Raw genomic sequence first — 14,761 nt, forward strand, 5'->3', positions numbered from 1 at the left:
CACATACATATATGCCTACATGCATAATACATACATTGTACATGCATACAGTAGTGTATGTGTATGTGTGTGTATGTAAATTGAATTGAAAAGAACAAGCCAAAAAGATGGTGCACTGTAATTTTAAGGTACTATACATGAATGCTGATTTGGGTTGAAAGAGACAGAGTTCAGTTTGAGGACTGAAGCCAAGAAATCTACCAAGTATATTTCTGACAAATGTTAAATGCATTTAACTTTTAAAGGACAGATGTTATACACTCTTATTACCTGTATTAAAGAAAACTGCATTGTAAACAGTAAAAAAAAAACAAAATATAAAAAATACTTCAAAAATTTAGTAAACCATTATTTTCAGATATTCAGTTGTTCCACCTATTTCATATATTCTGTATCAAATCCTGAAAGGAATTTTAGATGGGTTAAAAGCTCAGTTGTGGTCCAAGATCATTTAACTTTGCCAATTTGCAACCAGACATATCTATTAATGGAAAGTGAGTGAGAAAGTGAGGACAAATCTTTGAGGTGCAAATGAGGTTTGGAGTGATGTGTGATCAGACATCTAGCCTTCAGTGTCTGATGATGCCAAACATGAACTGTAGTCTTCATTCAAGACACAGCTTAATCTTATAGAAGTTGGGGTTGCACGGTGTTCATCCCAGAAACCTCACAATTTTAAATGCTTGTATGGTCAGAAGCTTACTTAAACCAGACATAAACTCAAAGGATAGAAATCAATGTGGGGACAAATATGAGGAATCACCAAGTATAATTTTTGAGTATTGAGTAAATTCAAATGAAGGGAAATTGATCATGAAAATTTCAAACTAGGGCTTTCCAATGCTCAGTGGGTAAGAAGAGCACTGCACTAGCGATCAAGAGGTCTCGTGTTTGAATCCTCATGGAATCCCTTCTTTGCTCATTTTCATTTACATCATGTATCTTTCCAGTCAGTTTCTTTCTGATTGCTTTTGTGAAGTCAAAAGTTATTACCATGACAATAATAGCAGTAACTCTATTACAGCGCTTTTTAGGCACTTTGGAGTTATGAGTAGCAAGCCTTATCATGCAAATACTTAGTCACTTGCCTTTTGCTCTTTGGATTTTCTCATTTCCACTCTCCCTGCATGTTCTCTCTATTTTTCTCCCTCTAACCCCTTCTTTCCCCCTCTGAATCTGTATCTCTCACAGTCTGTCTGTTTCTCTCTCAGTTTTTTTTTTCCTTCTCCTTTTGTCTCTGTCTCTCTCAAGACTCATTGTATTGAATCCTGATTGTATCTTTCAATGCAATTACCAGAAAGGGTGATAACCCTATAAGTCTTTTCTTGAGAATAGAGTTAGATATAAAGACTTGAAGATGGAGATGACCTGTTGGAAATCAAATCAACTTTTAATAGTGCTTGAGAACTTTTCCCTGCTTTGATGTTTAAAAACTGAGTCTGCATCAGTTTAAAATTATGTGAGTCCCTATTGACCGATTCGGGTTCGTTGAGGGCAGCAGACATTTTATGGCACTGGGCGCAGCCATGAGCTCAAATTGCGGTGTCTCAGCCGACCCCCCCTGCTCTCCCCCACCCCCCGGGCAACAAGTTTATCGCGCACTTGTAACAAAGGTTCGCGCACTCAGCAAGCATTCGCGCACTCAGTGCGAGACGCCCATTGGCTAAAGCAACCATGCATCAGTTTTTCATTCTGCGCGCGTGCTAATGTAGGGAGAGGGGTGGGGAGTGGGAAGGGGGGGTCGACTGAGACACCGCGTAATGGCGCTGCCCATGCCAGAAATACACATAGCGCGTCACAGAATCGGTCAATACTGCGCAGTTTTCTGCATGTTGCATTCATACTTACATGTACTCATTCACTGTTTATTTTTTTCTTATTTCAGGTTACAATCACCCTGCCCTGCTTGAGACTGTCCTGAATCCAGAAAATGCAGTAAGTAGAAGTCAATTTGCTGATTGTAAATAAATGCACCTGTTTGAGGGTCTTGAATCAATGTTTTGAAACCTTTATATCAAAGCAACCATGTTTTGAAGTGGGTGTGTTTCATAAGTATGATCATTGCCCAAAAATATTAAGCATAAACTCACCCAAAGATATGTTCATGGCATGTACTCATACATTAGCACAGCACTGAGGAATTTATGATTTTGCTGTCATTCAATAAAAGTGAATTTGTGGCTTCATCACTGGAGGTTCTTGGAGACATTTTTTTTTTCTTTTTGTCATTATGGTTGTGTGTTCAGCATAATTTCTGTGGTGTAGTCATGTGTAAGGCATAATGCTACGATTAAAAACTTCAGCAGAGTAATATTTGATTGTCATCAACAACATAACAAGTTTCTGGTATCATAATCAATTATTTAATCGCTGTATGTGATATTAGTGTGTCACTAGCTGTGTTGAAAGAGGGTATTGCTGTTTGGTTAAGCTGTGTGACAATTTTTTTTTTGAAAAAAAAAGAGAAAATATCCATTCCAGCTTGTTTTCCCTTTGTCATGCATTGTTTTATATTCAGTAGCTATACAAGTATCTGTTTGATCTATTTTGAGTGCCAGTAATACCTAATTCTAGAGTGCTAACTGCTACAAAGGTTTTGGCTTTGTAATGAAAAAAATCTGGACGACTACAAAATTATGAATTGTCTGTTAAAATTGAAGAATTTGTGATTCATTAAATATTCCTAAAGTGAAATTTTGTGTACTGCAGTGGTCAACTGTGGTGATCTCAGGAGCTGAAGATCCCTTTAATGTGTAGACTGTGGAAGCATTTACTTGATTATGTGGTTTGGGGTGTGGGCATGATCATGGGGGGAAAATATAAACCGATTGACACCAATTTGCAACACGCAAAGGTACACAATCTTGGGATCCACACAAAGAGTTATCAAATATGTAAATCTATGGATCCACACTTGTACCCCCACAACACAAACTGTCGTATTGAATAAACCAGACAGCGACAAACAGGACAATGAAGAGGGAGATCAAAGGGTGAAGAGGGTGGGACAGGGGGAGGAAGAGGGGGTTGGGTGGAGAGAGGAGTCATGTGATAGTCCATATCCCACTGTAAAGTGATTTTAATCACAGCCGACTCTAGTTCCTCATATCCTCAAAAAGCTGCAAATATCCTCACAAAGCCTGTATGTTTGTACAAGTTGAAGGAACTATTTGTCAAGTTTTTTTTTATGTTTAGGATTGAGCAGATGTGCATTGTATTCAGAAGACAAGTACAGTTGTAGAGTATGTGCAGTTCTAGATAGCTTACTTTTAGTGACCGCTAAAGTGCACAGTGAACTTAGAACATAATTGTGTCACACAAGTAGCCAGAACACGTTCAAAGTTCTGTATACCTTTTCTGCCAACACAATGATATGATTATCAGAGGTGCGGAAGTTTATGGCAGTGATCCCTGATACTAACTTCTAAAGGTTGCACAGGTTTTGATACATTTACTTAACCATTGTGTGCTGAAGAGTTTTAGTTGTAAACACACTCCCAAATCCAAGCAATCAAATCACATTGTTTTCATGTTTGGATGAAAGTGGAGATATTTCTATTGTCATTGTCTGCAATGCTTTCTTCATGTAAATTGTGTCTATCTTGACCAGTAAATTCGTTCTGTTTAGACCAATGAATACATCACTCTTATCTTCAGAAAGCTGAGGAGATGTGGGACATGAAGTCCACTCGATTCCCATTGTCAGACCTTTCATCATTCATAATCAATGACACTGTACTGTGCATCCAACATTACAAAAAGTGCGGTGACATCCTCCATAGGAAACAAGCGTTTTAAAATACACCGCGCAGAGCGCACAATCAGGTATAGGACATTTAGACGGACTCTCGACTTTACGAACTCATATCTCCCAGAATATGTCTTTTTGCTTAAATGCACCTGGTTTTTATGAAAATCTAGATTTCAAGCTTGCTCTACATACCTCATTTGTAGAGTTTTGTGAAAATTCTACATCGGTACCTTTCAAGTTAAAAATTAGGTGTCATTTCTCACTCAAACGCAATCAGCTCTACCACAACACGCAATTTTACATTGACGGTGCGGTGTGCCAACTGTGAGCCTGAAGGCCATTTTGGGAGGGTTATTTTACTGCCATACCTGTTGTATTTGTACACTGCACCTGCCTAGTAAGTTGCAGCAAATACTCACGTGTATTCATACTGAGTTTGGAGGAATTTTGTGAAACTTCACCATCGGTACCTTTTCAATCTTCATAAACCATGTCAGTTTAGCCCCGAGTGAATAACCCACCAATATGTTCATACACTAAAGCAATTGCGTGCTTCTCACTTGAATACGCTACGCTGATTGGCTAAATGTCATTGGCCATACGAGGTCGGGTTAACGCGTGATTGTGACTTAGCGTGTATGCAAATTCGTGACGTGACAATAAGTGCGCGCGTCTATTACTATTTAGATTTCATTAATACATTAGCTCAACGTAGCATTTTCGGCGCGTGATTGCATCATGAATATGTATTATTCTTTAATGCTCAATGCACTGTGATAGGTGGTATGCAAATGACAGATCTATGTCATAGCTCATTATCTGTTTGTCACTGTTCACGCCATAGACTTTTTGTAATGACTAGAGATGTAAAATTAAACCCTAGAAATAATGACAAAAGCCCTGACTACTGTTTTTATTCTATTGATTGTCAGTGTTGTCATATTAAAGGCATTATATACCATTTGCAGATGAAACTAAAAACACAGGTTTAGTGCTTCAAAATAGTTCTGAAATGTGAGTTAGGGATATGAAGAGTTTGTGTGCAAAAACCGATAAGTCCATTTTTGAAGATTTTGAAGTACGGTCTCTGTCATAAAGTACAAAATAATACCTTTTGAATGATATATCGGTCACTACATATAAATGTACATTTTTAAAGTTATGGTGAAAAGAAGCAAAATTTTTCTTATTATTCTCTTTATTTTTCTTGACCTTTAATGGCAAATATCTCCATTTGACAAATATGGACTTATCGGTTTTTGCAAACAAACTCTTCATATAAACAACCAAAGTAAAAATCTTAATCAGTATAATCCATGTAAAGTATTGTTAAATATACAAAATGTGAACAGGAGTTATAATGAGAGCTTTTTCTAGAATAAACTGTCTATATAATTATTGTTTATTGACAAAATAGTGATATAGAGATGCTTATATTAGGCTTTATTTTGAAATTTTTATATGGTAGGATGTTTTGTGATACAACTGACCTACACATATGCATGAAATATGATAACTCAAACATTTTTTTAAATCACTGCTTCCAATGGTAAACAATACCTTGAAGTATTCAGGTGTTCTGCCTATGACACGTCATATGGTATGTTGACATTTCATAATAATCACTCAAGAGAACATGTGATATTGTATGGTCTGGTAATGTTTTGCAGTTGACACCATAAAAGTATTGAAATTGGAGGGTTACATAATGGAACACTTAACAATAAAGAGAGGAAGAAAAAGAGTAAATGAGAAGGAGTTAATCTAATTGCTTGATCAGTTCAGATATTGTGACTGTACAAATATTGATTATGATAAAGGAAAGACACTCGATGTAGTCATACATCCCATTGTTCTTCAGATGATAACAAACATCAATTTGAAATGAGGTCTTGATCTTTGTTTATGTTAGAGATAATCACTTTGAGGGTTAGCAGTGATTAGAAAAAAAAGCTGCAATAAGTGCAGTTTCCAGGATTTCATCAATAGATGACTAGTCCTCAATCTGTGAACCAGTTTAAGCTGGATTGTGGCCTATCTGCCCATAGAAAGTTTGTGTGTTTTCATTAGGAGACCTGTCACAGGTGATTAGAATGAAGAACCCACTTTATGATGTCTACGTGTGCCACATCCTTCAAAGATAAACCAGATTTGGTGAAAATCACCCTTCACTTCAGATAAGTGCAAAGTGTGAGGGTCACCAACTAGCTGGTAGGTCAGAATATGATGGCATGAAATCAGGTCAGAATATGATGCCAGGCATGAAATCAGGTCAGTATTTCAGGGCTAAGGACACAGTGCCTCAAAGCGGACTTTTTTTTTTCTTTTGCTGTGACGTGAATCATCTTTCACCTCGTGGTAAAGGACACTAAGTGGGCAAGTGAAAGCTCTCTTGGTCAGTTGCTCTCATTCTGACAATACACTGAGGCCCCAAAACTGAGGCCCAGTTCAAAGAAAAGGGTCATACTGGTGATTTCTAAGATTAATTTCTCTTCCCCAGTCAGAACTGGTTTTTTAATTGTGTGCTGGGGATGTATAATCTTTGGAATTGTCATAGATGTAGACTATCAGCAGTAGAGACTTGTGAACCATAGATACGGACCCCACTCATACCCTGGATAGCAAAGGTGGTTGATTGACAGTAGGCCTTGGATTATAGAAATTAGAAAGCTTAATAGTTAGTAGCAGGTCCTCAAATGTGATGGCGTGTGAAGACAGGTGCTTAGTTTTAAAGAGCAGTTCAACACCATGTTTTTAATTCAATATAAAACCAGATCTACAAAACATACAAAATGATAAAAGTGTCATCACAATCAAACAATATGTTAAGAAAGAACTTTATGAAACTTTAAATTTTCAAATGTTTTCACCATATACATAAATTTTAGAAGAGGTAATGACATCACTTCACACATTTCCTGATAGTCTGTGCACAAAAATATCATTGAAATTATGTGTTTAGTCAGTGATTATAGCAACTACAGCCTCTTTCCTTTATTTTTTTTCCCCCTTCTTGATTGGATAGAGGCTGTAAAATAATCTGATGCTAAGGATACATCTTATGATAAATATCAAATGTAAAAAAAAAAAGAATTACCATATAGTGTTAATTTGTGACCTGTTCATTTGGAAACTTATGAGATAAATGACATAATTGTACATGTATTTGAATATGTCTAAATATGTCATTTGTCTTAGACTAAATTTACCACTTGTTGTACATGGGGTAGGCCTCCCTAATATCAATTTTGTAACTGTTATTTTAGGTGAAATTTTGATGAAATGCCTTCTTATTTGTTTGTTTGGTTTTGACCATTTTTGTTGAATCCAACTATCATATGATGTGGATTTGCACTCTGGAATTCTCACACTGAGTCTAGGTGGTATGCATGGGGCCTACAGTATTATCATCCAGAATGGAGTCTAGATAAGTGCAGATGCACTGCTGATCAATCTTCCCCTCCTAGTGTAGTACCCTTCATTGATCATAACCTATTAATCAATCTAGGACCTCTGGCTCCAGTGAAGTTTGCCCGGCAGTCTGTCAAACAGGATATTTACCAGCAAAGTGAGATCTAATGACATGGAGCAAGTTGCTAGATAAAAACCTACTCTAGATAAACCTACTCTTGTACAAATTATTGAATGGTAACTTTCAAAATCACTGCACAAGCAAGAGCAAATTTTTTGCACACTGCATTATTGTAGCATGAAGTTGGAGCCTATATTTTAATAGCAGGAATGGTTGATATGCAGCATTTAGGAATGGAGATGTTATTGTTAAGAAGATTCACAGAATGTATCTATATCAGTATGTTACTGAATTCTAGCTTTCGCTGAATAATGTGAGCTTCCCTATATATCACATGCTGAATGTGCCTGTACAATATTGCCAGATACATTGTAAGACATACACAGGAGTATAGCCCCATCTCAAATACAGTAGCTCTTGCTGTGTGGAAGAGATCAGTTTTTATAAGCAAAAGTTTTTGTAAAGGTTTTTTTTTTTTTTTCTCCTGACCCTTCCCAGTGAATTACTGTAGGAGGTACAATCAAACCTGCCTTGGTGACCACCTATCTATAGCAGCCATCTACCATTTATGGTCACTGAAAAATCCCCTGTCCCAAGAAAACCCACATTATAGCTCCTTTGCCTCCTTTGCACAGCAGCCACCTGTCTTATGCAGCAACGGTCCACAAATTGTGTTTCCTGCAGAAGATTTTAAGCTGTTTATAGTGGTCATAGGCCCATAAGGACCTGTACAAGAGCCAGTTTTGAAACTTGTTGTAGTCATGCATTCTTCAGACATAGTAATTAACTCATGAAAAGCATGTTTGCTGAAAATGCAAGCCTAGTTGGAATAACCATTTGGTTAGTGTAGCTCCAAGGAATAACTCTATCTATAATGTTTAGTGTATAAAACATGCACACTGTACATGTAAGCACTTGGAATGATCTACACATGTACAGGATACTTTACTTGTATGCTATGTACACACAAAATTTTGGATGACATGTCTATACAGTGGCCACCTGTCTATAACAGCTATTTTTGTCTCCGTTGGGTGGCTGGTCTGGACGGGTTTGACTGTAGCTGATTGATGGAGTAAAACTCATCTGTGGCATTGTGAACTTTTCTTTGTGCTGCAGATCGCCATGGTAAACAGACCGTCCCTTGGTGTCTTTCCATCAGAGGAGTACCCAAGACGAATGGCTGCAGCTCTTCTCTCTGTGAGTTCTTTCTCATTACCATCATCATCATCATCGTCATCATCATCATCATCATCATCATCACTACCTACATTATCTTCATTACTGTCTTCTCAATATTATTGTCATCGTAATCATCATCGTCATCTCAACATCATCATCATCATTATCATCATAATATTCATCATCTACATCTTCAATGACAAATTTCATGATACCCCAAAACTGACTACAAAAAGATAGTTCCTCTTCCTTCATACACTGATAGTTCTCTTTTCGTTGGCATCATCATCTTTTTTATCATCATCTTCATCATCAATAAAACACAATACCCTGAAATTGACTACAACAAAAAAAAAATGTTTTAATACATGCATAGTTCTTTTTTCAACAGACTCCTTATTGCAGTACAGCTGAATTCTTCTCAGAATATACTTAAAATGAATTGGTTAAGATTTATCTGTATGCTTTTTTTCCCCCATGAATCCAACAGGGTCAGTTTTTCCCTTTTCATTATCACTCTCCTTTAGACACTTCTATAGTCACTCTCCCCTTTCCCAATTTTATCAGAACTTCCTTCAGTGTACATAATTATGTAGATGTTTATTCTCTTGTTCATGTCAGTGTTTCATATTTTTGTGTATCATGTTTACTGCCTGTCATTTAATCTGTATGTATACAGGGTGCCATTGAAAAGCAGTTAGCAAACTGAATGTGGTTGTCCTGTATTTGTAAAGAAAACATGAATGAATGAATGAATAAATTGTTGATTATGATCATTACTGTCATCCTCATCATCCTCATCATCCACATCACCACCAATATTTCTTGCCATCATTACCACCATTATTGTTATCATTTATCATAATCATGATATTTGTCATGATATGTAGCTTCATGATAATCTGTGAATTTTTCTTATCTCTTTTATAATATAGTGTTTAACCCAATGATCAGGAACAAAAATTGTAATCGTTTTCATCACAATATTCCCCAACTTTCAGAATAGTCTAAGACATTTGTATTAACAGCTGTATTACATTACATGCTTGTCACTCTGCCCATTGTGAATTCGCCTTTTGTTATTAAATGCCTAAGTACGAGTTTGCTGACTTTAAATATGCAGAAAGACCTGTTTGTTTACAACTTGACTTGGCTAGTGACTAGCCTGAAATCATCTTGATGGTAGGCTGTTCAGAATTAACAGGGCAAATTATGAATCATTTGGAAATGGATGGTAGTGTGCAAAATGCCTAAATCACAAAATGAGTCATATCATTGTTTGACAAATTCATTGGCTTTTGTAGCAACATGATACATTTATGAAGAGGCATGTTGGGGAAGGTACTGATTGTCTGTGTTCTAGGTAAAGATTATCAGTAATCAGGGATCAATTTTGTGAGATAAAAGTAATAGAGTGCCATCTTTTTTATCTCTCTAGCTAATCTCTTATTGCCTGCTGCATTATCAGTGCTTAACATCCAGTTTACTCTTGCCCTAAACCTGCTTTCCAGCTTTCGGAGTTTCACTTGGGAGTGATACATTGTAGCACAACAACTGTTGGTATGAGAGTCCTTGTTTACTGAAAGAAAAGTGTATTAGAGCTTTTTGATGGCCAGTTCAGTTGATTAATGGCTCAAATGGAGAGTGAATGTACATGTACATAATTAGAGTATATCATCCGATTCATTTAACATGTCTGTATTCTGTATCAAAAAGTCTGATTGTTTTGTTTGTTTTCTTTTCCTTTCTCATCCTTTTCTCTTACCTTCTTGTATTGTGTGTATATGAGTCCATTATTATCTTATTATTGTTTTTGTTTTTATTCTCTTTGTGTATTTGTCATCTTATCTATTTCTTCCCATATATTTTCTATTTCCCCCATATATCTCTTTATATTTCTTATCTCTGTGTATCTCTTTAATCCTCTTTGTATACTTCTGTCTCTGTATACCTCCCTCTTTCTATGTACCCCTTTGTCTGTGTGTTTCTATTTCACCTGCTGTGATACAGGTGGCTCCCAAGGGCCTGGATTGTGTGCAGACCATGATGTGTGGCTCCTGTTCCAATGAGAATGCTATCAAACAGGCTTTCATGCAGTACAGGGTAAGACACCTGCCATGCCTTGGCATCGGCCCACACTAAATATAACTGTTATGTAGCCACTTGCTGTGCTTTCATAACTAGCAGACATTTTCAACATGTGATGATTACCAGGTGCCATGATTATAAAATGCTGGTAACTCTGTTTTACTTCTCATGTAGATTGTGTTGAATTGCAGTGGTACAAATGTCCTTAAGATTACCTTAAGATTTTGAGTGTGAAGTTTACTGTACTAAAAGGTCTGTTACTGTCCTTCATCAATATACTCGATTATATCTACATGAGGTAAAAATTTGTGTTGTATCTATACCAGCCAGCATTTATACCGTTAACAAAAAACCTCCCTGTTCAGGTGCTCAATGTTAACATGATTTCCTTTACTATATACGGTATATTTTGCAATGTTTTTATTTGTGTGTTTTGTGTGTTGAATTGGTGACTCAACTGATGTACATAAAATAAACCATGTGTGTTATAAAGGAGGGAAATCACCAATTTTATTTTTCAGTTGTGATTAAAATTCTTCTTTCTCCATCATTGTGGTTTTATAAATCACAAAGTCAAACACTAGTAAATTTGCCTTACTCGTCACTATTCACAAAATGTCATACTTGCAAAATGTAGGCCTATGGCATATACAGTCCATTTTTGTTGTTGTTGTTGTTGTTGTTGATGATTTAATAGGTGAAGGAACGAGGTGGCCTGCCAAGTCAAGAAGAGTATGAGTCATCAATGCGTAATGAAGTAAGTCACTCCCTTTGGCACATTTTGTCGTGTTGTCAGCTTGCCAGCTTGTCTTTCTAAGCTCTGGTATTATCACTGTCTTGTGAAATCTGCAAAATCTCAGTGTCTATTTAGTCTTCAATTTATTCCAGCTTTCATGTTTGCACTCACAGGTTTGCCTCAATATTTATTTCAAATATTTATTTCAAACATTATAACCCATACTGCTTAATATAGTCACTACTCTGAAGCTTTAAGTTCATTTGTTTTATCTGTTCATGTAATCAGCGTATCTGAATAATGAGTGAATATCTAGATATTGATATCAGTCATTTGATGAGACGGCACTATAATGTTGGTAAAAAATTGAGAAGATAGACTTTGACCTTTAAAGAAGGATAGTCCCTTTTTGCATGAATCACTTTCTTCTAGAACTTTTATTCATTTCAGAAAAAAAGTCAAGCCAGTACAGATTGAAGTGTCAATGGAAATATGTACATTTGATTTGCTCTTGAGACAGTGCATGTACTACGAAGCTCTGTGAATATATATCAAATGCCTTTTCTTTCAGTCATGTTTTTAAAGTGACATGTCATGAAATGTTTGAAAGGATTATTGTTTACTGGAGGGATATGAAAGGCATATCAGCCCTATTCAGGAGAAATTTGTCATGTGTGAACCAGTCTCTGTGTGAATTGGCAACCTACTTGGTAGGCTTTACCACAAAAGCACATTGAAGGGATTTGTATGGATGCAATATGATCATTGAACCTGAGCACTCCCATGTTTCAGACAGCTTCAAGTAAGAATACCTCCCAGATCCATATTGTGAATGTATGTGTTTTTTGTGACTTGGTAAACAATCCTTGTTTATTTCAAACATATGAAATGAAATCTTCTTTCACCTTTTTTTCTTCTGCCACATAACATTGTAGGCTCCAGGCACACCCTCCTTGTCTGTTTTGTCCTTTAATGGCGCATTCCATGGCAGGACTGTGGGTGAGTCTCGTTCATATCAAACATCAAATAATGGATAATCTGCACTGAAAAAAACAACAACTCAAAACACATACTTATGATTATAGCAAGACTTGTACATTTTGCCAGAGATCTTGTTGATCTTGAACTCAAGTGTGAGGAAAATGTTCTGGTTTAAGACCCAGTAGCAAGGGGCTGCCATGGGAAGGCTAGCCCAGCTCAGATATTAGAGAATCCCCATAATTAATTGTGTAGGGGCTGCCATGGGAAGGCTAGCCCAGCTCAGATATTAGAGAATCCCCATAATTAATTGTGTACAGCTTTGTCACTGATCACTTTGTAAGTACACACATAACCAAGGAATCTGGATTGGAGTCAATCATTACCGGTAAGCATACACTTGAAAGTACATTGCGCAGTTCACCAAGTCCTATTTGTGGTTTTTGACTGTAACCCAGTGGGCAGCGAATGAATCCGGCCACCCATGAATCTTCATGCAACTGAGTCTGTAATGCATCTTAGTATTCTTTGTATCTGTGTGCATATCCAAAACTAATTTTTGGTCAGGTTATGCCAAACACTTTTGTCCCAACACTGAAATCTTACAAAAGTCATATCATGCCTTTAAACAAGGTGATTGCAAGAACAGCAGGAGAATGAACAAACAAATCACTGGAGCATTTGCAATAGTTAGAGATGTTGATGGAGGGTATAACCAGACAAATGTACAGTCAGTAGCCAGCTCCATAAGATGAAAAGGAGTCAGCAGCTTGAAGGGAAGATAGAACAGACGGGACCATGTTATTGGTGTAATGAAAATACCCTACCTTTCACAGGAATGTGAACATCTATCACTCAAAGTGACTGCTGAATAAGCTATCCAAAATGGGACAGATTGTTACAAAAACAGGATGGCTTTTCATCCACTTTATTTGTGTATGCATCAGTGATTTCCTGTTAGGATTTTCCTCTTTTTATGCCCCATTAGTGGAGGTCTGCATGGGAGATTGTGTTGGAAAGTAGTGTAATGCGATGGTCTCCACAGAACATGTCATGTCATACACATTAATAAGTGGAAATATTGTAATGTGTTATTGAAATATATCAATCTCTCTGTCTGTCTGGGGTAGATGCTTGTTTGTCTTCCATATATATATTTCCTTTCTCTTATTCTCTGTTTTTCCCCTGCAGTGACAATATAATTATAGTTATTTTTAATGTGGATTTACTTACCCAGGTACTTGAAAATGAATGAAATCTGGTAACTCTTTCCTTCTTAGGCATGTTGTCACTGACACACTCCAAACCGATTCACAAGGTGGATGTCCCAGCCATGGACTGGCCTTGTGTAGACTTTCCTCACCTCAAGTACCCCCTTGACCTTCATGTCCAGGAAAACCAAGCTGAGGAAGACCGGTGTTTGCAAGGAGTGAGTGGACATCTTCTTTATCCCCTTGGTACCAAGAGAAGTCAAATTTTGTGGAAACTGTGATATGGTGAAGGCACAGTTAAAAGTGTGAACTACTGTAGGGGGACCTATACACAAATATTTCACAAGGCTTTTATTTTTGCGAATTTCGCTTGTCAGGTGCGAATTTAAAGACAATAATGCAAAAACTTTTACTCTGACTCCCGATGCATGAATGTGACATGCACGTATAGAAATCTACATTTCTGCGTTCAGTACTGCACTCCTGATCGCAAATTTAACCACTTACAAAATCTTTGGGAAGTCCTAGTTCCTGAAAATTTAGACTTGCTAAATATATGGCATGTACAGTAAATACGTTTTGATCTAATGTTTGTATCAGCTGAAACAACACACATGCACACACTTCATACTTCACAAAGGTGAGAAAGAAAAGGACAAGCTTCACAGATTACAAGAGCTAGAAAAAAGGTATGTCATTTCTTCTTCTGTGGTAATCTCAGGTGAGGGACAAGATAGCAGAATACAAGGCTAAGGGCAACCCTGTGGCAGTCTGCATCGTGGAACCGGTCCAAGCAGAAGGGGGTGACCACCATGCCACGCCGTACTTCTTCAATGAGCTCCAGAAGATTCTCAAAGAGGTAAATGCAGTGATATAGCTTTAACAGACAATACTGAAACAATCAATTTATAAAAGTAGCAACAACACTTTGATTAAAAACTATATCAATCAACCCCTGAAGTTTGTAGAGATACAGCTGTAAACAGACAAGTGTTTTGCAGGGTTATGCATGAGTGCTTTTATGACATGAGACTGACGGGGGGGAGACATTACAAGACAAAGGTTCATGTTGACAAAGATGAGTCCCAGATGCTAGATAAAGAGAGATGATACGTCATTGCATATTTGACTTGTCATTGTATTCAATGCACTGTAGTATGCCATCATACAGTGTAAGATAGGTTGCAAGCATATGACATCGTTATGATAATTATGATATTGTTTTCAAGTGCTTCTATAGATATAAAGGAGATAAATGCCAAGTCACATGATTGTTAGCACAA

At 37.0% G+C, this 14,761-nt stretch overlaps 1 protein-coding gene across 2 annotated transcripts in view; it reads left to right on the top strand.

Moving 5' to 3' along the window:
• Nucleotides 1-14,761, top strand: part of LOC140231637 (4-aminobutyrate aminotransferase, mitochondrial-like) — a 38,364-nt gene that overhangs the window by 11,550 nt on the left and 12,053 nt on the right. For both annotated transcript variants that reach the window (XR_011901450.1, XM_072311787.1), the window contains exons 5-11: nucleotides 1,886-1,935; nucleotides 8,403-8,483; nucleotides 10,476-10,568; nucleotides 11,251-11,310; nucleotides 12,225-12,288; nucleotides 13,548-13,696; nucleotides 14,200-14,337. Coding sequence is in view for 1 of the 2 variants with exons in the window: in XM_072311787.1 (XP_072167888.1) it covers nucleotides 1,886-1,935; nucleotides 8,403-8,483; nucleotides 10,476-10,568; nucleotides 11,251-11,310; nucleotides 12,225-12,288; nucleotides 13,548-13,696; nucleotides 14,200-14,337 (635 nt within the window). In the remaining variant the exon portion in view is untranslated. The remainder of the gene's footprint in view (nucleotides 1-1,885; nucleotides 1,936-8,402; nucleotides 8,484-10,475; nucleotides 10,569-11,250; nucleotides 11,311-12,224; nucleotides 12,289-13,547; nucleotides 13,697-14,199; nucleotides 14,338-14,761) is intronic.

Source organism: Diadema setosum, chromosome 8 (genome assembly GCF_964275005.1).
Source record: "Diadema setosum chromosome 8, eeDiaSeto1, whole genome shotgun sequence".
In the NCBI taxonomy this organism is placed as follows: Eukaryota; Metazoa; Echinodermata; class Echinoidea; order Diadematoida; family Diadematidae; genus Diadema; species Diadema setosum.